This window comes from Amphiura filiformis, chromosome 2 (assembly GCF_039555335.1).
Source record: "Amphiura filiformis chromosome 2, Afil_fr2py, whole genome shotgun sequence".
In the NCBI taxonomy this organism is placed as follows: domain Eukaryota; kingdom Metazoa; phylum Echinodermata; class Ophiuroidea; order Amphilepidida; family Amphiuridae; genus Amphiura; species Amphiura filiformis.
In genome coordinates this window covers 61,807,129-61,830,429 of record NC_092629.1, presented here as the reverse complement: position 1 = coordinate 61,830,429, position 23,301 = coordinate 61,807,129, and the positions used below count along the sequence as shown (strand labels likewise).

The following is a 23,301-nucleotide window of genomic DNA, read 5'->3' as shown; positions in this document are numbered from 1 at the left end:
CTGAGCGTGTCTGAAGCATGGACTCCTTTCACTGTCTGACTACTTGTTACAGTATTAATACTAGACAATGAGGATTCAGTTGCAGGTGGGCTTGATGGGTTAGAATACATGGAACTCACTCCACTAGTCTGGGATGTATCGGTGGCAAAACTTTCACTGCGACTCTTTGTGCCCATGCTGCTTCTACCGCTTTCGTTGCTGTCACATCTGTTCTTTAAACTCTGACTGCGCTCTCTCAGGTGTGATTTCACTTTGTCATGCACGTTGTCCGATAACGACACCCCTCTTTCTGGAATTGTATCATCTCTTGGCGGTTTGGAACTGGCATCACTATTGCTACGAATTTGGTCAACCTACCCTCCCTGGGTGATCCCTCCATGGCGGCATGGTTTGTACCCGTCGTAATATACTACCTCTAGGCCCTAACTTATCATCCTTCTTCGGATTTTTTGATACAAAGTCTCACTACTCTCTGCTTTTTCTGGTTTAGGCATATCTGACGTTGAAGAAGCCCTATCTTTGTGGAATAATTGAGTAGCACTTGCAGACTTTGGTGGTAATAAGCTGCCAGTCCTTGATCCATCAGATAATACCCTGCCATCGCCTTTCCCTTCTACATCCAGGTATAATCTCGGCTCTGGACTAGCACTACGGTTATGATGCCCTCCGTTCACAAAGAACACCCCTTTTGGTGTGTCGGGTCCGGGGCTGGCAGCATCGATTATAAATTTTGGACTTTCTAAATCCAAACAAGACATGACACTTCTGTCCATAATTGGGCTACTTGGGCTTGGGGAGCTTGGCGATGCCGCAGATACATTCTCTGGTGACGATTCTCGGAACATGCCGCTCTCGTCAAAGATATGGTACCGTTCCTCCAGCACTGGAAAGTAATCCTTGCGAGTGTGTCGCACACATTCCCAACCCAGGGAGCTAAGGATTTCTGCACCTCGCTTTGTCTTGGAAATTAGGCCAAGTACATAGAAGCATGTTCTGTAGAGAAAAGAAATAATTATCAATATGGATAATAATAGGCAGTTACAAAATAAGAGGGTTATAGAAAATATGCAGTCAATAACAATTGGTTGGTTCAGCATTGTTTTCAAAATTCCAATTGTGACCAACAAGTAACCCAGCAAACACAAGTGTTTTTAAAATGTAATAAATAAATGCAATATAAACAGGTTTTGGTTTTGGACAACATGTTTTAATAACATTTAAATGTCCGGTTTATATAAGGTCATGACAAAATTTGATATTTAAAGTGTTGTCAAAATGTTATTGTAAAATAGTTTTTGGCAAACATGTTTCCAAAATATTTTGCCAACACGAAATACTAAGGAAGATCTGAACTTTTTAAGAGCAAACCCCTGCTCAAAGACTCCCACAGCACCGAACTGACAAAAATATTCAATGCTTACCCTCTGATAGAGAAAACTTCACTCTCCTCTGCAAGTCTTAGTATTTCTGGTATAACTGCTTCTTGTTCCAATAGCCTAAGTCCCCATGTAGATGTCCCTATGTGTCCCTGCAAGGACACCCATCAATCATATTACTACTGCATTCAGTCTAATTATCAACCAGGGCATTCAACTAATTCATGGTTGGCACTTATTAATACAATGTGTTATCCTACCTTACGAATGAATGAATGAATGAATGAATGAATGAAATGAATGCAAATAAATGCAGCAATGAATGAAATGATTGAAATGAATGGAATGAAATGAAATGATGAAATAATGAATGAATGAAATGATGAATGAATGAAATGATGAATGAAATGATGAAAGGAATGAAAGGAATGAAATGCTGAACGAATGAATGAATGAATGGCATTCTTCCAACATTCTTCTTTATATACTTCATTAGTAATAGAATAAACAAGCACCATCTACTATTATATTTATATACTGCATTAGTAGCAGTTACCTGATAACAACTCTGTCCAATCAAAACGCAGCATTTGCTTATATTGAAAAACGTGTAGACATCTGTGAACTTACCAATGCCCAGAGAGCAGCCTTCAGACCCAAAATACTATCATGTGTGTCCATGTCAGCATATCTAACATGATCACATAAGCCTGGTAAGTGATTCTGAAAGGACAAAAATGGACAATATCATACCAAGGGGTGGTTTACACTCATCTGGGGTTCATCACTATGAGAAAAGCACAACTCACCTATCTGCAGCTTAAAATGCTTGTAATATTAGGGTAACATAATAATGTAGGCTGTTCAACTAAACAGTCTTTTTAAAGACTATAGGAACCATCAATAATTTGATGGCGGAAGTATTTCAGATCCGGGTTACGGATATAAAATGAATATATGTGACTTGTTGACATAGTGGTGATGATACATTCATAACTTCATTAATAAACGCGATGCGTGCGATCCAATCATATTTTATTATTTGTGAAAACGCGAACGCAAATCGAGGTCATTAATATCTCACAATTGACCGCAAAATGCGTAATTGTTCCAATGACGCACACAATTGACTTCTGCGTGCGCCAGTACAGCGTCCAACGAACTGCTTGCTGCGCTGGCTGTCAGATTTGGATTACGCGCTACCATATTTGCACAGATTCTGATACGCACTTTTGTTATTGGTCATTTTGTTTTAGCCTGATCGATTTTGGGAAAGGGAAGATGTAAAAATTGTTTATTTTTACAAACTTTTGAGGGAAATTTTGTGTTATTTTTTAAGTTAAAAGATCAAAGTGACGGTTATGAATGAGGTTAATAACTTTGCATCGGTTATATATAGAGCATTGTGAAAAATCTAAACATTTTGCTTTGGACCTCGGAATATCCCTCGGTTCCAAAGGCAAAATGTTTAGATTTTTCACAATGCCCTCCAAATAACCGATGCGCAGTTATTAACCTCTAATCAATGTATACTGCACACACTAGATAACCCATTTGATCACTTACTTGTTTCTCCAACAGATCACATCCAGGTTTATGTTGCACCAATTGACCATACAAGTGTACAGGCACATATACATCACGCCTCTTCTTACGCTCATCCTTGGACCGACGCACAAAACCGCCCTCCCGTGACGGTCTCTTGAAGCATGTGAAGGCTTCATTAATCTCCATTTCTACAAGGCTGACATATTTGCGATTGAAGCTTGAGTACCATTTTTCTAGTTCATGGTTGACAAAGTTGGCATCTGAGAGGTACTTGAAGCCCTTTGGTGTAGACAGAAACCTGTAGGGATAACATACACAATTTTGAAGACTAATAACTTTTTTTAACAAGCAAGTTCTTGAAATTTGACTTAATAAGAAACGTGCAGAGTGAATCCAATACTACAGTAAGTTGCAACAACTGTAGGCTTACCTAGTAAGTAGTAGCGCCCCTTTATCCCCCATGTGCAGTAATGAAGGCCTTATCTGAACCAGACTATGTAGATGTGCATCATCCTCACATGCCTCCTCTATGATGTCTACTGCCTCGTCTGCAATGCAGCGACATTTATCATACAATTGTTCCACCAGTAACTCCATCCCCCAGATTTGAAAGAAAGGAATTTGTGCTCGCAGCAAGACACGTAGATGAGAGGTGGCATACAGTCTCATGTCCTGAAAAAAATTCAAATCCAAAATAAAATGTTTTTTATACTAGCCACTATACACTACCATACAAAATTAATTTATTTACCAACCACACACATCACTCACCCATGATCACTTGCCATTTTCATTTGTCCCTCACTCCACCTCCCATGCTAACACCTAAGCTGGCTTAGAGAGAGAGCGAGAGAGCAAAACCAGTCATGCCGGAAAGCATTGCATGTAAATCCTGTCTCGTGTGATTTCTGTGTGGTCAATGCACCACCCATGATTTGGCCATAAGTATTTGTACTGTACTTAATTGAAATCCATACATCCCCATGGAAGACATCTTCTACACAGGTCATGTCTTTCCATACATGTAAATGGATTTCAACTGGAATAGCCCAATGATTTCACGGACCATAAGTATGGGGAAAGTGAATAGGTTCTAAAGGTGATAATCAGCTACAAAAGTTACATAGAAACAAAATAAGCAAGAGATAAGAGATTGAGTGAATTGACTTAACCCTATGAGAACTACCTGCCGATTGGCCAAAACGAATATTGTGTCCAATTTTGAACCAATCAAGGAGGGCATTAATAAGATCATCTGCAAATGCAAGTTTGACCATAAGTCATAATTGACAATTGAAATGAGCATTTCAAGCTACCAACCAATCATAAATACTGTTAGATGACCAGTAGTGCCCATGGGTAAACTTACATCTGATGTAGACTTGAGTACTTTAGAAAGCACTGTCCTACCAAGAGAGTCTCTGCTACACTGAAGACTTGTCACTATCAACTTGAGCAACGAATCATTTTGTTCAGCAGTACACAGATCTAACATGCTGCAATAGGAGTATAATCACAAAGAGACATGTATATAAAAGGGGTCAGTCACCCACATTTGCACAGTATTTTTGTGGGGCATGAGAGCACAGACACACCTAATTGCATTCTGAATAAAGAAAAATTAGGAATATCCTTTTGATAACTAATAATTTTGATTTTTTTTTAATTCACAATATAATACAAATTTTATGGCAAATTATTCAAATATTTTGGATATTAAACACTCTTCAAAATAACTGTTAAATGTCAAAAATATCAATTTTTAATAATTTGTCATAAAATTTCAAAAAAATCTAAATTACTTGATATCAAAAGGATATTCCTTGTATTCAGAATGCAACTTGGTGTGTCTGATGTGCTCTCATGTCCCACAAATACTGTGCATGTGTCACTATCCCAGCCTTTAACCCTTGCAATAAACCTGGTTAAAACTTGCTGTGGATAACCAATTAGTACCTCGGCCATTAACTAAGTCATCTTAATAGGGCACTTAAAGAAGCCGACACAGATACTACACCCTTGAAGGAAAATAACTCCTGTGTTGAATATATCAATCAGGTCTATTCATAGCAAAGAAAAGTATATTCCCCACCTATTTTAAGAGTCTTGTAGAAATTATGTTTTTCTTTATTCTTTGAAAATTCCTTTATGCCAATTATGCCAATTTTTTTTTTATTTGCCCACAAGGAAGGTGCTATGGTTACCAAACTTTGAGGGGTGGTAAATTAAAGCTTAATATATCCAAATTCTCTCACTAGGATTATTAGATAAAGTGTTTACGTCTTGAAAAAAAAAATTTCCATTTTTTAATTTTAGGGAATGTTAAAAACACACAAATAGAAACAATTAAATGAAAAAAGCTGGCATGAGAATTTAGATGTTAATCTTCTTTACTACCCTCGAAAGACTAAATAAAATCTAGGTATTTGGGTAATTTAGTGCTTCTAGAAAATATCAAGAAAACACAAAAAAGTACTAACATTCCTTTTAAATATATATTTAAGTAACACTAAATCAACTGTGTGTGTATTATTCTGTGATATATTGGAAGCAAAACCAAACCTAAAAATTTTGAGAAATGAGCAAAGTGCCAAAAATTAGTCTTTGTAAAAGTCTTTGGGCTTTATTGTCCAGCATACATTATTCATTAATTTAACGTTGTCAAATCTCCAATTTATAAAACATTCTCAACCACTGATTTTACTTAATAGCTATACCATGTACATAGCTTTTACACTTCACTTTTTGGCAATTTTTATTCTTCATCTTTTCAAGATGTCAGTTTTCTTAGCTTCAGAAATTAAGAAAGGCCAACTGCCTAGTGACTCACTATTGGAAAGTGCCAACTTTCTCCAAGATTTGCTCTCCATGCATATTACGTGCTACTTGTCCAGTAAGTAGGAAGTAATCTTGACTCAATGTACTGGTCACACTATTCTGACTGAATACAGCCTCTGGTGGCACTGGCTTGGGTGACATGGTGATTTCCATAAGGCAGTCTGCGATATCCTGAGCCAAATCTGTAAGAAGACGCTGAGATTCCACCTGGTAACCACAACAACAGGATTCAATTTATTCTCTCTACAAAATATATGAACTGCTCCATCAAACATGTGATGTGATTTAGTGTGTGTATTTAAGTGAGCCTGTTGTATGTTATACTTATTACAACTTGGGCAAAAAGGGGCTTGTTACAGGCTTTTTGTTATGTAAATATTGGGTGAAAAATGGCAAAAAAACAAGGAAAAGGTAGGCTAAGAACACAATTTTTATTTTTTTTTTGAGAGGGGGGAGGAGGGTTCTTATGAGAAATGTATTTAACACAAGTCTCCACATACATAAATACCAGCCAGAGAAAAAAGATCACTGACCATCCAGAATTTGAACCATGGTCCTTCAGATCATTGGACCGGTGCTCTACAAAGTCAGCTAATAAGATATATGGTGAAGAACTTACCTCATCACAGGCCAAGAGAAAGTCTATCAACTGGCAGCCAATGACAGAGTAATGCTGTATTTCAGTAGGTCTGCTTAGACTTTGACCCAGGTCTATGCATGAAAACTCTTTACTAGTTGGCTTGTAGAATTCTACTAGTCTTCTGAAAAATCTGAAATAAAGATAAAGCAATGCCAGTGAAATATATTCCTTTAAACATATTATAGTATGGCATTTTATATCACCAGTTCTGCTTTTGGTAAAACTTTGTTGGCGATGTGGTACAAATTGTAATTTTAGTTTGAAATAAAAGCTTTCATTTAGATCAGGAGTTGTGTTCCATACCCCTTTTGTTTTATTTTAAAGCATTAATGTATGATCTTTTTAAATTTTTAGATTTTTCTTTTTTTTTTTTATATTTATTATTTGCAATTATTATGAAAGTTCCCAATCATTATGAATGTTCCCAATACATTTGGCAGTGAAAAACATTGGGAATTTGCAAAAAACAACATCATAAACTTCACCTCTATCACTCGAAATATCTCGCACTATTTGGATTAGGACAGCGAGTGCGGCCTCAGAGTTAGTCTCCTACGCGGCCAGTTTGGTTACGCTCCCTCCACATGTGGAAGGAGCGTAACCAAACTAGTTTCATAGGAGACTACGGTTTGCAAACCAATCAAATTATGTGAATTCTTTACAAGACACACCCATTGAATAAGAATATACAATCATGGAGTAACGCTGCACACTATCGTAACAGTCATGTTCATTCTGTTAGCTTACCTATCATAAAATATAACAAACAATGCCGAGATTTAAAGTCCCTAGACATTGATCCACAAGCCTCAGCACACTTTACAGGTTGTTGCTGACCACTACTGTAACTGCCTCACATCATTCCATAAACCATTAAATAAACAACAAACTTTTTATGATTCATGACATCATGGGTGGTATATTACAAGACTGCAGAGAGAGTCTCAATTGATAATGAAAAGTTTACAATGTTCTTGTGATGAAATATTTGTAGGTGTTGGCTCTACCAAATTAAAACAATGTCTGGTTGTTCTAAAGTATGCACAAAAAGTAACTCAGCTGTTATAAATACACCTATAGATTCAGAACTAATTATTGTTTTCACAATATTTCAACATATAAAGGATGATTTATTTACGCGTATTTTGATACCCCATTTGTCCAATTTTGTTCAATATTGACAATACAGCAGTGTTTTGAAAGAAAAATACCCCAATTTAAAAGTTGCAATTATTTGTATTGATTTGAAGTACGTGCGAAGATAATGGCAGGCTTTAGGTGTTTACAGTGCTGGCATTATAACCATTGATCGCTGTAAACGGCAACTTTTAAATTCGGGTATTTTTCTGTAAAAGCACTACTGTGTTGTTAATATTGAACGACATTTGACGTATGGGGTATCAAAATGCGTGTAATTAAATCATCCTTCTCGCTATGTTGAAATATTGTGAAAACAATTATTAGTTCTAAATCTATAGGCGTATTTATAACAGCTGAGTTACTTTTTGTGCAGACTTTATGTGTGAATTGCATACAGCTTACCTGTTAATGTTGGCATCTTCAAACTTCTTCAGAGTGACATTGCCTCTCTGCAAGTAAGAAATCAAAGTGTTTCTTCATTGACACATCATATCATCACCTATAGTATTCACCAGTCATTTGTTTACAGCATGTGGGGTTCTGATTGGCTAATTGTTGATCAAGCTGCATAGTATTGCATGACCCAGTCGTGACCTTGTTCTTTTAACATGATAATAAGGAGTACTGAAGGACCTTGCTGAATATTATAGATAATTTATACACTCCTAGGTAGAGCGAACCAATCAGAACAATCGCTAGAAAAATCCAAACCATCCATTGATTGTGTATATTGTGCACTCCTCGAACTACGTGCAGTGTGATTCATTTTTCGGGCGGGTTGATGCATTTATATTTGGTTTTGTTTTCCAATATTTTTAGTGATAATTTTGTTTAAAAATCACATGTTTTTTTTTTCATCTCGTGTATGAAATAGGTTAATGAACGTGTATTACTTGTTGCTCGAGAAATTATAGACAAAATAATGCACTTATGCTGATGTTGATGCGTCTAAAGCACTCCCCTTCGGGCTCATGCATTAGACGCATCAACATCAGCACGCTGCGTCATTATTTTTGTCTAATTTCTCGAGCAACAAGTAATACACGCTCATTAACCTATAATTCACACACTATACACTGCTGTCTTGCATCAATTTGTATTGATACTGTTACTGTTGTGGTATTTCATATTTCAATGCACTTATTTCTCTTCTGGAATGGACAAGAGCATTTCATAGCCCATCCACTCTAATTATAGGTAGGTCATATTATAGTGATTACAAACATACCAATATAAACACATTTCACACATAGTTCAAAATCTATGCATCAAATTTTTAAAACTGAAATAGCAAAAAGAAACCCGGTTTTGTTCTGCACATTTTGATGCCTCAATTGTCGTAATAGCCTAAAATTTGTTGCCATGGTTACCCTTTTAATGGAAAAAGATGCCAATTCACAAATTACATCTAAATCCATTGTAAATGTTACATTTGTTCCTACAGTGCCTAATGGTCATCGTCACTGCTGTTAATATATATGGAGCTCTATGGTTTATTTAGAAAATGTGCAAGACACCCTTTGGATATATTGATCCTGAATTCTTCACAGTTGTGTGGTACACAATGATGTGCTGAAAACATGATCATAAACAAAATGTTATTGAATGTCACGACACAAAGGTTGCAAATATTGTGGCCTTAAGCTTAATGATCTTGTTAGTATCTTAAAGTATAAGGCAACCTATGATATAGGCCTAATCATGGCTCCATTTCAGCATGTGTTGTATATATATCAAGCTTCAAGCAGTTGTTACTTACTTGTGTGGTCAATATGAGGGTACCAGTGTCTCGTCATTCCTGGAGAACATTGGACTATTCCAGTTAAAATCCATACCTTCCCTATGGAATACATGACCTTAATCTCCAACATAGGGAGTGCGAGATTTCAAATGGAGTCCCCCATTAACGTAACCCCATTTGCAATTCACACGCCCTGTGTAGGAGATTTATGTTATGTCTTCCATTGAGGGTGTATGGATTTCAACTGGAATAGCCCATGGAATGTGACAAGAACAGGACAAGTTCCAATGGCAAGGTGAAATTAAACAACTCCTTTATACTTGTGTACAGAGACAACCAATGTAAAATGGTCATGAATTCACTCCTTTACAGTAGTGTATGTGCAAACTCAGTTAACAGAAGCACACATTATTCAGGTGTAAATTTGTCATGCCGGTAGTTTGTGTACGTATACAAACTTACATGTTAAATTCATTGGTTTGGAGGAAGGGCTACTTGACCAACTTTGACCATTTTTTAGTCATTTTTGGTGAATATTTTTCAAAGATGATCAAAATATAAAAGGAATAAAAAGAGATATTTATATCTAGTTTTGAGAATTAATAAAAAAAATTAGAAGAATTTTTGGTACATGTATGTAGTACCAACAAATTTGGGTCACAAATGTGGTTGTTTTCAGTTTTCTCTAAAAATATCTTTGCCAAAATAATTGACATCCCATATGATTTCATCAACTGTTTGCCATTCTAAATGTATATACTTTAATATACTTCAGACTAACAATTCAGCACTTAAGGCTCCAAAATGGCCAACCTTAAGCATGACGTAACAAGCATTTTGAAGTATACATAAGTATCTATGAGCATGATGAATAGCTTAGCAAAGCTTATTTTCAAATAGATTTCTAATAACATGAAGCAAAGATTACTGCATCGCCACAGCTTGAATTTGACACTTGCATGTTGACAATATAATTCATAATATGAAGAGCTCATTTCCAAACCGTGTTAAGTCCACAAGATTCACTTTGTGAAGAAAATCAGGAATTTTCTTTATGGCAATGAAAAAAAGTTAGATTTCTATAAAATTACAGTGAAGTGAAGGTGACATGTATAGGACCATAAAAACATGTTAAGTTAAAATCTAGAGACTTTTGATTTTTTTTAATGAATTAATTTGTTTTAAAAATAGCATGGACTTAACACGTTTTGACACAAAACACAATTTCTGGCATGGACTTAACACATTTTGACACAAAACATAGTATCTGTAACACAGAACTAACCATATTTTTCTCAAACTAGTCTTAAAAGATAACAAATTTATTAGAAACATACAAAATGTGATTCTCTCTACTATAAAACACAATTTTGCCACAAAACACCTTGCATCTCGAACCCCTCCTGCTGCCCATTTTTACCAAAATTCGACGCTTAAAATAGTTCAACATTCAAAACTTAGTTGAATTGCATTTCTCAGAATTAAATAAACATCATTTCACTGACAATAAGTGATGACCTGAAATATCCACTTGTTTTAACACATTATCACAAATATTTCCCCCACCCCCATGCTGCCACCCTAATCTCATATTGACAGTCGTAAGCTTTTTTTATACCTTTAACTTTAAAATTATACCTTGAATTTAGTAGCACATTTTGATAATCATACAAAATAATAATATCAAAAACTAACTCTACCACCATCCTCTAACATTAATTCTACCATCACAGCCTCTCCCTCTCCCCCTTCCCACCCTATTCGTGTCTTTCTGGAGGTATCTATCAAATATTTCAGAAATCCCATACAAACTAAGCCTACTAATATAAAACAAAAACAACAACAACAACTTTTTATGCAGACCAAATTCATGTATACTAGTCTCAGGACCAAACAAGAACGTTGGCGATTAACTATTGGAAGCCCTATGCCGTGCTACTTGCCTACAAGCTGCCCACAAGGGCAGTGTTCGTGGACTTAACACAGTTTGCTACAAAACTGGATTGGACTTAACACGTTTTGGAAAAAAATCGATACTTTGTGTGTCAACATTTCGGAACTTGACTAATTTTGGGAAAAAACAAACACATTGCTGGATAGCCCTAGTTACTCACTACCCATTTTCATCAAAATCTCAATTTTGAAGGTGGGTGGACTTATAACACGGTTTGGAAATAAGCTCTTCATATACATTTCATCTTGTCAAAACTGAAAGTTATTTACCAAACTTACAGTTTTGACCACCTTGGGCGATGACCATCGATCCAACTTCTGTCCACCAACAGAGGGAGCTAGGGTGCCCATAAGAGGATTGTATTTGTGACTAAGGTAATGCCCCTCATCTATGTTCATGGTGTTCAGTGTTATCCGAATTGTTTACCTGATACAGCAGACTCCCTTATTAGTCATGAATATGATCCTCTTCTGGGTGCTAGTGGCACTATTTGTTGATCCAACTTCTGTACACCAACAGAGGGTGCACTACTAGTGCACCCTCAGTTGGTGTACAGAAGTTGGATCAACAAACATCACTTTGAAGATGGCCATCCCCAAGATGGTTGAAACTGTCAGGTCAGTAAATAACTTTGTTTTGACAAGATGAAATGTATATTATAAGTTTGTACAAACCTAATGAACCTCTTCAAGAATATGGAAGCCAATAGAATATTTGGGCAAGCTGTGACAGTCTCAGCTAATGGCACAGATTAAACTTGTTTGAATGATTGATTGCATTATATCCACTCAGGCTAGTTGAAATGATGTGATCCACATAGAGCATCTAGTCAGTCCAATGGGCAGCACATCAGTGTTAGCCATGTGCATCATTCTTGTGACAAATCATTGCATAATGTGATTGCATGGCAAATTATTTGTAGCTTATGCGCCATGTGGACAAATGGAATGTCAAAATGTTAGCTGCAAAAATACATCATTTGGCATGTTCCTTGTTTAGAAGATTATATACATAATTCTTTTTAGGCTTTATTTCAAAATGCATTTTGATACTCAGTTTGCTACAATTATTATTAATTCAAATTCAAGATTGTGCTTAAAGTGGATAAAATATTTTATCACCTATGCTGAAATAGTGCTCTGCGGGGCAAGATTTTGGCATGACCCGAACCCATCCTGAACAATTTGGAACAATCCCACCCGATTCGGATATCAGACCGGCCACTCCAAACATCTGCCGATCTCTTCCTCAACTGTTCTAACCTTTTTAGATCTCCGATCAATGGTAACATGCATTATAATGTACACTTGTACACAGGCATGAGACTGCACCTTCCTAAAAATAACTGAAAAAACTGAAAATGTGCGTGAAATTGGGCAAATAGTACCAAAAACGGGCTGAAATTAAATAAAGTTGCGGAAATTTTAACTATAAAAAAAACTGAATTCAGTTTTTAAACTGAAAATTCTAATGCCTGTGTACAGTGTGGGTAGTGTTTTTTTTTTTTTTTGCTTATTCAGTTCTCACATCACGGATGGAAACATCTGTACTTTTGTATTATATTGTATATTTATTTCTATACTAATATATATTTATAATTTTTTGCTGATCCCGAACCCGAATCCGAAGAAAGACCTTGATCCGTTTCAACTTGGCAAGAACTCACAGTTTTTAGTAATATGACCTCAGATGACCCCTGGGTGACCTCCGATGACCCCAAAATGACCTTCCGAAAATTTGACTCTAAATGTGGACTGTACCCACCAAGTTTCATGCCCATATGACAGTTTTTAGTCATTTGACCTCAGATGACCCTGGGTGACCTTGGATGACCCAGAAATGACCTTCCAAAAATTTGGCTCTAAATGATGACTGTACCCACCAAGTTTCATGCCCATGTGAGTTTTTAATCATTTGACCTCAGATGACCCATGGGTGACCTCGGATGACCCTGAAATGACCTTCCGAAAATTTGACTCTAAATTTGGACTGTACCCACCAAGTTTCATGCCCATATGACAGTTTTTAGACCTCAGATGACCCTGGGTGACCTTGGATGACCCAGAAATGACCTTCCAAAAATTTGGCTCTAAATGATGACTGTACCCACCAAGTTTCATGCCCATGTGACAGTTTTTAATCATTTGACCTCAGATGACCCCTGGGTGACCTCAGATGACCCTGAAATGACCTTCCCAAAATTTGGCTCTAAATGTTGACTGTACCCAGCAAGTTTCGTGCCCATACGAGTTTTTAGTAATTTAACCTCAGATGACCCCTGGATGACCTCGGATGGCCTTGACCCACTAACCAATACAAACTTGTTCTGTCTGGGGTGAAGATGCACCCACCCACCAAGTTTGAAGAACGCGCGACCCCTAGTCTCCGAGAAAATTGGTTTTGCATTTTATGCATAAATTATGCAAATTAGGTACTTAATTACCATATTTTGCGCTATAAATCGAATCAGGTCGAGATCCTCTGGTCATGCTACCAAGTTTCATCATAGCGCTTAGGGTTGTCACGGATCTCCAGATACAGCTTCACAAGGCAGATTTCTTCAGATTTCAACCATATTTGTAGAAGCGTTCCGCATAAATTATGCAAATTACCAACTAAATCATGCGCATACTTTTCGCTAAAAACCTAATCAGGTGATCAGCAGGTGTGTATCATTCCTACCACCAAGTTTCATTACCATACGCCTGACGGATCTTGAGATGGTCTGTCCACAAACTCTGCTATCAATTTATGCTGCTTTTCGCATAAATTATGCAAATTAGCTATGTTAGTTTGCATATTTTTACCGAAAACATACGGTTACGTAGCTAACTTGGATATCCTTCCTCCCACCAAGTAACGTCCCCGTAGGTCTTACGGTTCCCCAGATACAGCTCTGGACGGACACACACACACACCTACACACCCGACAGACAGAAATAGTGATTACTAAGTCCCATCCTGAACAAAGTTCAGGCGAGACAAAAATGGTATCGCCTGTTATATGAGATGACAGATACACAACAGAAGCTAAAATAATAGCTTTATTCTCCAATTATCATAATCAGAACTGAATTTTGCCTGAAAATTCTTTGGTCCACAAGATTGACTTTGATTTACTCATACTGATGAGTATGAATTGTGGAGTGTAGTCTTGTGCAATATGCAGAGTGCAAGAAACGACCATTGCATAATAGCTATGTACTACTTTGATATCATCACCTTCAATACAAAGGGACCAAGTGTCTGGGGTTATAAGTATGTAGGAATAAGAGCACTGCACCATCACTGTGATATTTAGTTACAACTACTATACAGTGAGAATTTCCTGAATGAACACAGCTTGAAACCAATGCCTGCCAGTGATTCAACCACAACAATGCATCCATATTGGCACGTCTATCCTAGATACGGCAGCCACAAGGAATTGTATGTGCATTTAAAATGGCATGCCATGTTCATCATCACTGGAAATTCTCACTGTAATCAGAGACCAATGTTAAGTTTTTTGTTAATCACTACAGATATCTTAGTATTAGCAGCACCCAACAGGAATCACCAGAAAGAAGAGAAGTGTTAGAACTATGTCAGTCACGGCTCATGGCAAACGCAAATGTAATAGAGTAGTGTTTAACTGATTAAGCTACAAATTAATGCAGGAACCTATTTTCCCATCCAATTATATTATGTACTTTTTTGTGAAGTGATACTGTGAGTGATATACAGGAAGCTATGTAATTCCCTTTGTGCAACAACAATGGGCTATTCCAGTTGAAATTCATACATTCCCTATGAGAGACATGACCTTAATCTTCCATACAGGGAGTGTGAATATTAAACGGTGTTGCCTGAATGGGTGACTCCATTTGAAATCTATACCCCTAGTGTCTATATATCAAGGTCATGTCTTCCATAGGGGGTGTATGGATTTCAACTGGAATAGCCAAATAGAGAAGCAGCTATTTCTGAGCAGGGAGATGGAATTTGCCACAATGGCATAAAGGAAAAAAATTCACCCACTTATACAGTGATGCCAACACTGTGCCTACGCACACATTGGGTAATAAGCATGCCATCACTTGCCTAAAATTGGGCTGTGACAGTAATCTGACATATTTTCCTTTCAATTTATCCAATGTATAAAGGTTTTGAATCTTTGAAGCTCCAAATTACAATAACTAGCGGGAGACCCGCGCGAAGCGCGGGTCCCCGCTAGTTGAGTAAACGGGAGCGGTTAGTAAAACGGGAGTGTTTAGTAAACGGGAGTAAACGGTGATGATAATCATGCTGTCTTGGTGTAGATTATTCATCCAGCAATAATCAGATGTTGATAATCATGTTAGCTCCTGTCAATGTAAGAAGCTAAACTTTTATTTAAGGGAATATCCAGATCTGTGATAATGTTGTTATACTCACTTAATCCCTCAGATTTATTTTGCAAATCTGTCACCCAATGACCCCTTTTTTCACCAGCTTACACCCAATGACCCCCTTTTTTTAATAGAAATTTACACCAAATCTGCAAATATTTTAGGCGCTTCGCACGCATTGTGAACAAATTTAACATTTTTGTAGCAATTTTGGTTTCAAAAAGGCAAATTTTCACAAAACGTTGCCCAGAAAGTTATGTTTTACGGTTAATGGCACTGAATTTAAGCGTTCTCACCGTGGAGGCCCCCACTACTGAATAACACCCTTTTTGACCATAATCGCCGTCGATAGACCCCTAGTGTCATACTCTGGTAGGGACAGGTATGCGTTACTTTCATATTCGAAAGTGCCCCCCCTCCCGGCGCACCCTCCATCAGACACCCTCTCTCCGCGTATTGATAAAAAAGCTTGCTTTGGACATCCGATAACAACTATTATAGTGTCAAAGTGGTCGCGAAATAGCTTCAATTCGGTCTTTATTTTGAATTTTTTTTTCAAATAGGGCCTACTCAGGGGCCACATCCCCCCTGGGTATTAAGAAGTGTCCGTTTTTGCTTCTGCTTCGGACAGCTGTACACTTACGTTTTAAACGATGATAACAATATTAGTGTCAAAATGGTGCTTCAATTGAGCCTTTATTTTGATTTTTTTTTCAAATACTCAACCCCCACCCCTTGCGTATAAAGAAGTGACCGTTTTGGTTTCTGTTTTGGACACCTGTACACTTTAAAGCAATGACAAAACAAAAATGATCCCCAAAATGGCTTCAATTAGGCCTAGGCCTTTATTTTGATCAAGTGTTCAATTCTGAGTGGACACCACCCCCCCCCCCCCTCCTCAGACCATCAGACAACCCTCTGCGGTATGCGACCTATAAACCCAGACGCAGATGCGTGTCAGGGTGCGTGATTCGCCACTAATCACGCGCCTGCATTTGACGCGTTTTTGGTCATGATCTGAGCCGTAAGGTTATTGACCTCAACGGCCTAGCAACCGACCATTTTTTTTGTTATTTCCATAGTGATTGAATAGTTTTGCAAAAATGGACCTCAGATGGTTTAATGGCAATATGTACCCGATCAATGTATTTAATAAATCAGAGCTGAAAGTGAAATCATCTCTGAGTCTATTCGCGAACAAGATTTAGCGACTTCCTTTTATTTATATAGACAATGGGTTTTGTCACCAGTTATTACCCATTGAGTACCAGGCAGGAGTTTTTAAAGTCAAGTGCTTTTCCGCCCAATTGGTGATTTACGTTCTAAATTCGGGCGCCTTATTTGAGCTTAAAAATTGGGCTACTTGAGAATTTTTACTGCCGCCTGGTGATCCAATGCACCACTGGTTATAAGTGGATAAGTGGCTACCAATGGTTTTCTTGTAACAGATTGATAAGCTTATTTTTTTCTGTGTTGTATTAAAATGAAGTATAAAACTTTCTCATTTGTCATTAGGATTTTACTATTTGTATTATTATTTCCTCATTTTTTTTAATGTCTACCACCAAAAATTACCCTTTTTTTGCCTTCAGGTTTCGTTGAAATAGGTTTACTCATAAAATAACCTTAACTGAGTTGGTTACATAAAAGCAAAAAGTTGTGATCTTACGGTGAGCTACAAATGTCAGGTTAAAATGCAGGATGTTGACATTGCAATGAGATAACAGCTCTACTCATCTCATACAACTCAAAATGTTGAATTTGCCAATTTGGCACTGTTTACAGCATAAACAGGAAGTGGGGTTCTGATTGGCTAATTGAATCCCGTCACCATTACATACATCGAACATCATTAGCTGAACAAGCTGCGTAGCATCGCGTGGCGCAGGCATGATCTTCTGCGATGATTAGGACAAGCGGTCAGCCAGTGCAATAAGTCATTGCAAAGTAGTACACCTCATTATATATTCATGAGCTAATGATGCCTTGATTGGCCAATTGCATTCTACACCACAAAATTAGATTCAGCTACTACCAGGTGATGATCAACAGACTATAAACCCCAGGGGGGCCACTCATATAAAAGTTGTAAGCATGCGTGTGAACAAAAACGCGGAATATGGGTGCTTTTTTCTACTGTAACACGGGCCCGCACGGGCCCGTGTTAAGGGTCTCAAAATCATTGATTATAGCAATTAAGGGTGTCATTTTTGACACCATGTGTCCGTGCTAAGGGTAGTTAAATCTAATCACATCCCCTACAATCGTCATAATAAAATATACTGCCCTAATAATGCAGGCGATAATTCAAAATGATAACTGAGTAGGCCTAAGCCTTCCAAATCCAGTTAGGAAGTATCCAATTAGAGTATAATAATAAAGGAAATAAGAAACCTTGAAAGTTGATGTCTTTTACTTTTTTCTTCAAAATTGGTCATGCATCCTTAATCCACTTGTAACTTAGTCCTTGTTAAGGGTATGATTAACAAACCATTATCCTTGTTAAGGGTCCTTTTGAAGACACAATGGTTGTCCTTGTTAAGGGTGCTTTTCTGAAGTGCATTCACACGCATGCTTACAACTTTTATATATGAGTGGCCCCCCTGGGCTATATACAGGTTACTATTTCTGCTATTTCCTACAACCTCAATCACAGCATCAAAAGTTTGGTGCCACAATTAAATTGCATATGAGACCCCTATTTAATGTAACATTTTCACTGCAATGCTACTTTTTAAAAATGAAAATATGTGCGTTTGAGCGCCCTCGGCGAATTAGCATATATTTATTTTCTTCACGTTACGTCATAATGAATGACTTGGGTGTGCGTCGGGGCGTGTTAGTGTTTGGTAGTCACTTCAGGTTGGTAGCACCACGCAGCACACACGCTTTTTCAATATCCCGGTTCCGTCTCAGCTTCAGTGACGTGGCATTGGTGTTAGGCCTATATGAATATGACGGCCGCAACGAAAAAGAAGACATTCAAGAGTTACTGAATCAGTTCAAAAGTAGCCAAGCAGAGCTAAAAAGTTCGTTTACAGAGTCACTACAGTCAGCAAAGGAGGAATTTTGGCAAGAAAATAAGAAAACAGCGGAGTGTTTTGAAAAGAAGTTGGCGACGGCCTCTGAGACAAAGTGGAAAAGAGAAGGAAATAAACGGCAGTACGAGTTTAACCAGTTAAGTTTTCGTTCCGTTTCTGTGGTACTTAAAATGATTAAATTTATTAGAAGGATAATTCAATTACTATCATGTTTAATAAGAAATGGTTGGCAGCAGCTTTTCTGGTCAGTTGTAATGGGTCCAATGGACCGTGTCACAGTGGACCGTGTAATATCAATAGGTCTGTTCTGTGTGCAAGGTTAACAATAGCAAAAGGGCAGTGATACGCGTGGCTCACCTTTTATAGAAATTTTGTTCAATTGGTATGAGCTAATGTGTCCGAGTAAAAAAAGAAAATCATCCAGCGTGGAAATGTATTGAATTATCTCAATTGGTTGATTGGCGCGAAATGTGCGATTTGGTGCGTATCTGATCTGATATGAATTGTCTCTAATAAGTGTTACGTGTTATTTACTTGTAACATAGATCTGTTGACGACCTAATAACCAAGGCCATTGATGACCCAGTTGATGGTAAGGTGCACCTACTTAAAGCGAGAGATACCATCGGTACAAGACAGAAGTTTATAAGACTGGCTGACATCAGCGAGCATGGGTGGGCGACCGTGTCCGAAAAGTCTGAAACCAATGAGTTGGCAGCTGATGAGGATGATCACAAAAGAATTCAACGGGCGAATATCGAGCAGGAAAAAGATCAAGCAGAAGCAAGCTAGCAAGCAAGCGGCAAAAAGTTCAAAAAGATGGCGGCGCTTCCGTGGGTGGTGGTTTTGGTATGCCTGGTTCTTCTAGTCAGCTTTTTCGTGCAGGAGGGTCCTTCACTGGGCCCATCAGCAGGCAAGGCAAAGGCAGTTGCTACTTCTGTGGGAAGTTCGGCCACTGGAGAGAAAGTTGTCCAGCCAGACGGCAGCAAGTATGATAATTCATGTAGCGTAGATGAATGTGTCTGTATTTCAGATGATATAGTATTTGATTATGCAGATTATGAGAGAAGCGAAGGTAATATTACGATCAAGGTTTCAGGTAGGCTAAAAAGCCACGCCCAGTTTTGGCGGGAAATTGGGGCACCACAGTTTATAATGGAAACTATTGAAAACGGATATGTAATTCCTTTTTATGACGAGCCTCCGATGCAATCATCCAAGAATAACAGGTCTGCGTATAATAATCACGAATTTGTGTCTGAGGCCATATCTGAGCTGGTAAAATTGGGGTCTGTAGAAATTTGTCAATCTCCCCACGTTATTAACCCACTCACTGTTTCTATTCAGCCAAACGGAAAAAAGAGGCTAATTCTTGACCTGAGGATGGTAAACAAGTTCATTCGCAAGCAATCCGTTAAGTTTGAGGATATGAGAACAGCACTGCTGTTTCTTAGGAAAGGTGGTTTCATGTTCAAATTTGACTTGAAGTCCGGGTATCATCATATAGAGATTCACCCTATGCATAGAAAATTCTTGGGATTCTCATGGAATCTCAATGGTAAAGTGCGTTATTTTAGATTTTCGTGCCTGGCATTTGGTTTGAGTTCGGCTCCATTCATTTTTACTAAAATAGTTCGACCGTTGGTAAAGAAGTGGAGAAGCGAAGGCAAGGCAATTGTAGTATTTCTAGATGATGGTCTAGGTTTTGGTGGGTCTGTAGATAAAGCAAAAGAGGCTAGTGATAGTATTAAAGCCGATCTGATTAAATCTGGATTTGTGCCGAATATCCAGAAGTCGATTTGGAGCCCAACAATAACATTAGAGTGGTTGGGATATGATATTGATCTAGAATCGGGTGCATTTGGGGTCACCGGAAGAAGAGTTCAAGACATACATCAAAGCACTACCACTATTCTTAACTACAAAGACAATAGTGGGAATTTAAATGTGAAGGCTAGACTTCTGGCTAGTGTGGCGGGAAAAATTGTTTCCACTAGCCTGGCAGTTGGAAATATAGCAAGATTAATGACGAAATCTTTACATGTCTGTGTAGAAGGTAAAGACAAACTGGGAATCCTTTGTTTGTGTGTCGGAAGAAGCCATTAGTGAATTAGAGTTTTGGCGGAAAATATTAGTACTCTCAATTGTGCAAAAGTTGAACCGAAAACAGCAGCATCTAAAATAGTATATTCAGATGCAAGTAGCACTGGCTACTGGCGGGTATGTAGTAGATATGTCAGATGATATTGCTCATGGGCAATGGAATCAAGTTGATGCAAGACGAAGCTCGGCATGGAGAGAGCTTAAGGCAGTAGAAATGGTCATGGCTTCATTTGTCAAGAAGCTTGGGAATCATGTTGTGAAATGGTTTACGGATAACCAAAGTGTTGCAGCGATAGCAACAAAAGGCAGTATGAAAACTGATTTACAAGAAATTGCTTTGAACATTTTCAGAATTTGTGTCCAAGATAATATATCTTTAGAAGTGGAATGGGTCCCTAGATCAGACAATGAAAGAGCTGATTATATCAGTCGCATTATTGATGCTGATGATTGGGCTATCTCAGATTATATATTTGAGAAATTGGACAAAAGATGGGGTCCTCATACAATAGACAGATTTGCCAGTTTTTACAATGCAAAGTTGCCAAGATTCGATTCGAGGTTTTGGAACCCAGGTTGTGAGAATATAGACGCATTTACTGTGGATTGGTCTAATGAAAATAACTGGTTAGTGCCACCTATACACCTCATTCCAAGAGTCCTATTTCACATGATGCGCTCGGGGCAGCAGGAACTCTTATTTGCCCTCAGTGGTATTCGCCCTTTTTGGCCGATATTGTTCCCAGATGGACAGACTCCTATAGTTGGAGTGGTGGATATACAGGAATTACAGTATTTTCCTGGTATGTTTGTAAATGGCAGATACAATAACGAGCAGTTCGTTAAACAAATAGCCAGAAGTGCTATTCTGGCGGTAAGAGTCCAGTTTTAATCGATGTCTAGCCGCTGCCTGAAAAATACTGAATTCAACTGGCAAAGTTTGCATACGCACATAGGTTCCAGGCGTGACGAATTTTACGCGCTCTCGCGTAACGCGTAGTCTCGCTCGCGTTCACGCTACAGTAAAGGTGTGGATTCATCACGGATTAACAACGGTTGGCTGCTGTACAAAGGTATAGGAGGAGTTGTTGAATTTAGAATGTTGGATCAATGAAAAATGGTTAACCCTAACTGAACACAAGGGATTTTTGCTATCGGAAGGGAAAGAAGAAACGAAAAAGGGAGAGAAGATGAAGAAAGAAGTCACTTTGCACCCCCGGGATTCGAACCTCGGACCCCTCGCATGCCACGCAGAAGATCCCCAGCGTGTAGCCACACAGGTGACGTTGGCCCGGCCGACGATTCCCTGGGCATATATGGCTTAGGCTGATTGCGTCATCAAGTCACGTGCAATGCGTGCACGGGCAGCGATTTTCATAGTGAGATTCAGTGAGATTTAGTTCAGTAAGGGTTATTTTGGCCTATATCTAGGAAAAACACGCTACATAACCCTAACTGAACACAAGGGATTTTTGCTATCGGAAGGGAAAGAAGAAACGAAAAAGGAGAGAAGATGAAGAAAGAAGTCACTTTGCACCCCGGGATTCAACCTCGGACCCCTCGCATGCCACGCAGAAGATCCCCAGCGTGTAGCCACACAGGTGACGTTGGCCCGGCCGACGATTCCCTGGGCATGTATGGCTTAGGCTGATTGCGTCATCAAGTCACGTGCAATGCGTGCACGGGCAGCGATTTTCATAGTGAGATTCAGTGAGATTTAGTTCAGTAAGGGTTATGTTACCATGTATTTATTTGAATTAAGATAAATGAATAATTTGGCACCATTAGCTCATAAATATATAAGAAGTGTAGTAAGACAAAATACTACATGGTTTATTAGGGAAATATATCAAACTATTTTTCCCTTGGTACTACCTACTGGCCTATAACCCCTCACTCTCCGGGTATAGGGTGATAGGCCTGCAGCCAATACCCCTGAAAAAATAGTTTGACCTATTTCCCCGATAGCCATGTAGCATTTGTGCAACATTACATATCAAAGTTCTGAATAGCGTATAAGATTGATCATTTCATATTCTATCCATTTTAGTACATTTAACAATTTAGTGGGAAAATTGCATGGATTTAGATAGAAAACACTTCATTTATAACATAAATAATTGTTTAGAAATTCATGCATATACTATATTTTAATTTGTAAAACAGCATGGGCATTCCAAATAAAATATTTGTTAGAATTACTTAACAAGCCTGATGCCTATCTCTACTTAAAATAAGAAGCTATCAAAACAGCCAGCCACTAAGGTTTCCTGGATTTAACTTATTAAATTATATTTCTGCAAATACACAAGATGGAACTTTATACTAATTTATCAATATTTCAAAAAAAATCCTATGCCAGTTGCACATTGGGGACTCATCAACCTGCTCATGGAGTGACCCTCACCATGAACCTCACAGAGCAGCTATCTATTATAGAAATAGTGTACTTTCAATTCATCAAATTGGTTTCATCTATCAAAACTGCCCCCATCTTGGAAAATAACAAAAAAGTCACCAGAAGCTTGTTCTTTTAAATGTATAAAGCAA

The 23,301-nt window shown here is 38.1% G+C and overlaps 1 protein-coding gene across 1 annotated transcript in view; it reads right to left on the bottom strand.

Annotated features, from left to right (window-relative positions):
* LOC140146498 (rapamycin-insensitive companion of mTOR-like) overlaps nucleotides 1-23,301 on the bottom strand; it is a 117,791-nt gene that overhangs the window by 15,466 nt on the left and 79,024 nt on the right. The window contains 11 exon segments of the mRNA XM_072168367.1: nucleotides 2-381; nucleotides 383-446; nucleotides 449-993; nucleotides 1,422-1,528; nucleotides 2,007-2,099; nucleotides 2,943-3,222; nucleotides 3,355-3,596; nucleotides 4,294-4,420; nucleotides 5,755-5,969; nucleotides 6,382-6,532; nucleotides 7,945-7,991. Of these exon segments, the coding sequence (XP_072024468.1) occupies nucleotides 2-381; nucleotides 383-446; nucleotides 449-993; nucleotides 1,422-1,528; nucleotides 2,007-2,099; nucleotides 2,943-3,222; nucleotides 3,355-3,596; nucleotides 4,294-4,420; nucleotides 5,755-5,969; nucleotides 6,382-6,532; nucleotides 7,945-7,991 (2,251 nt within the window).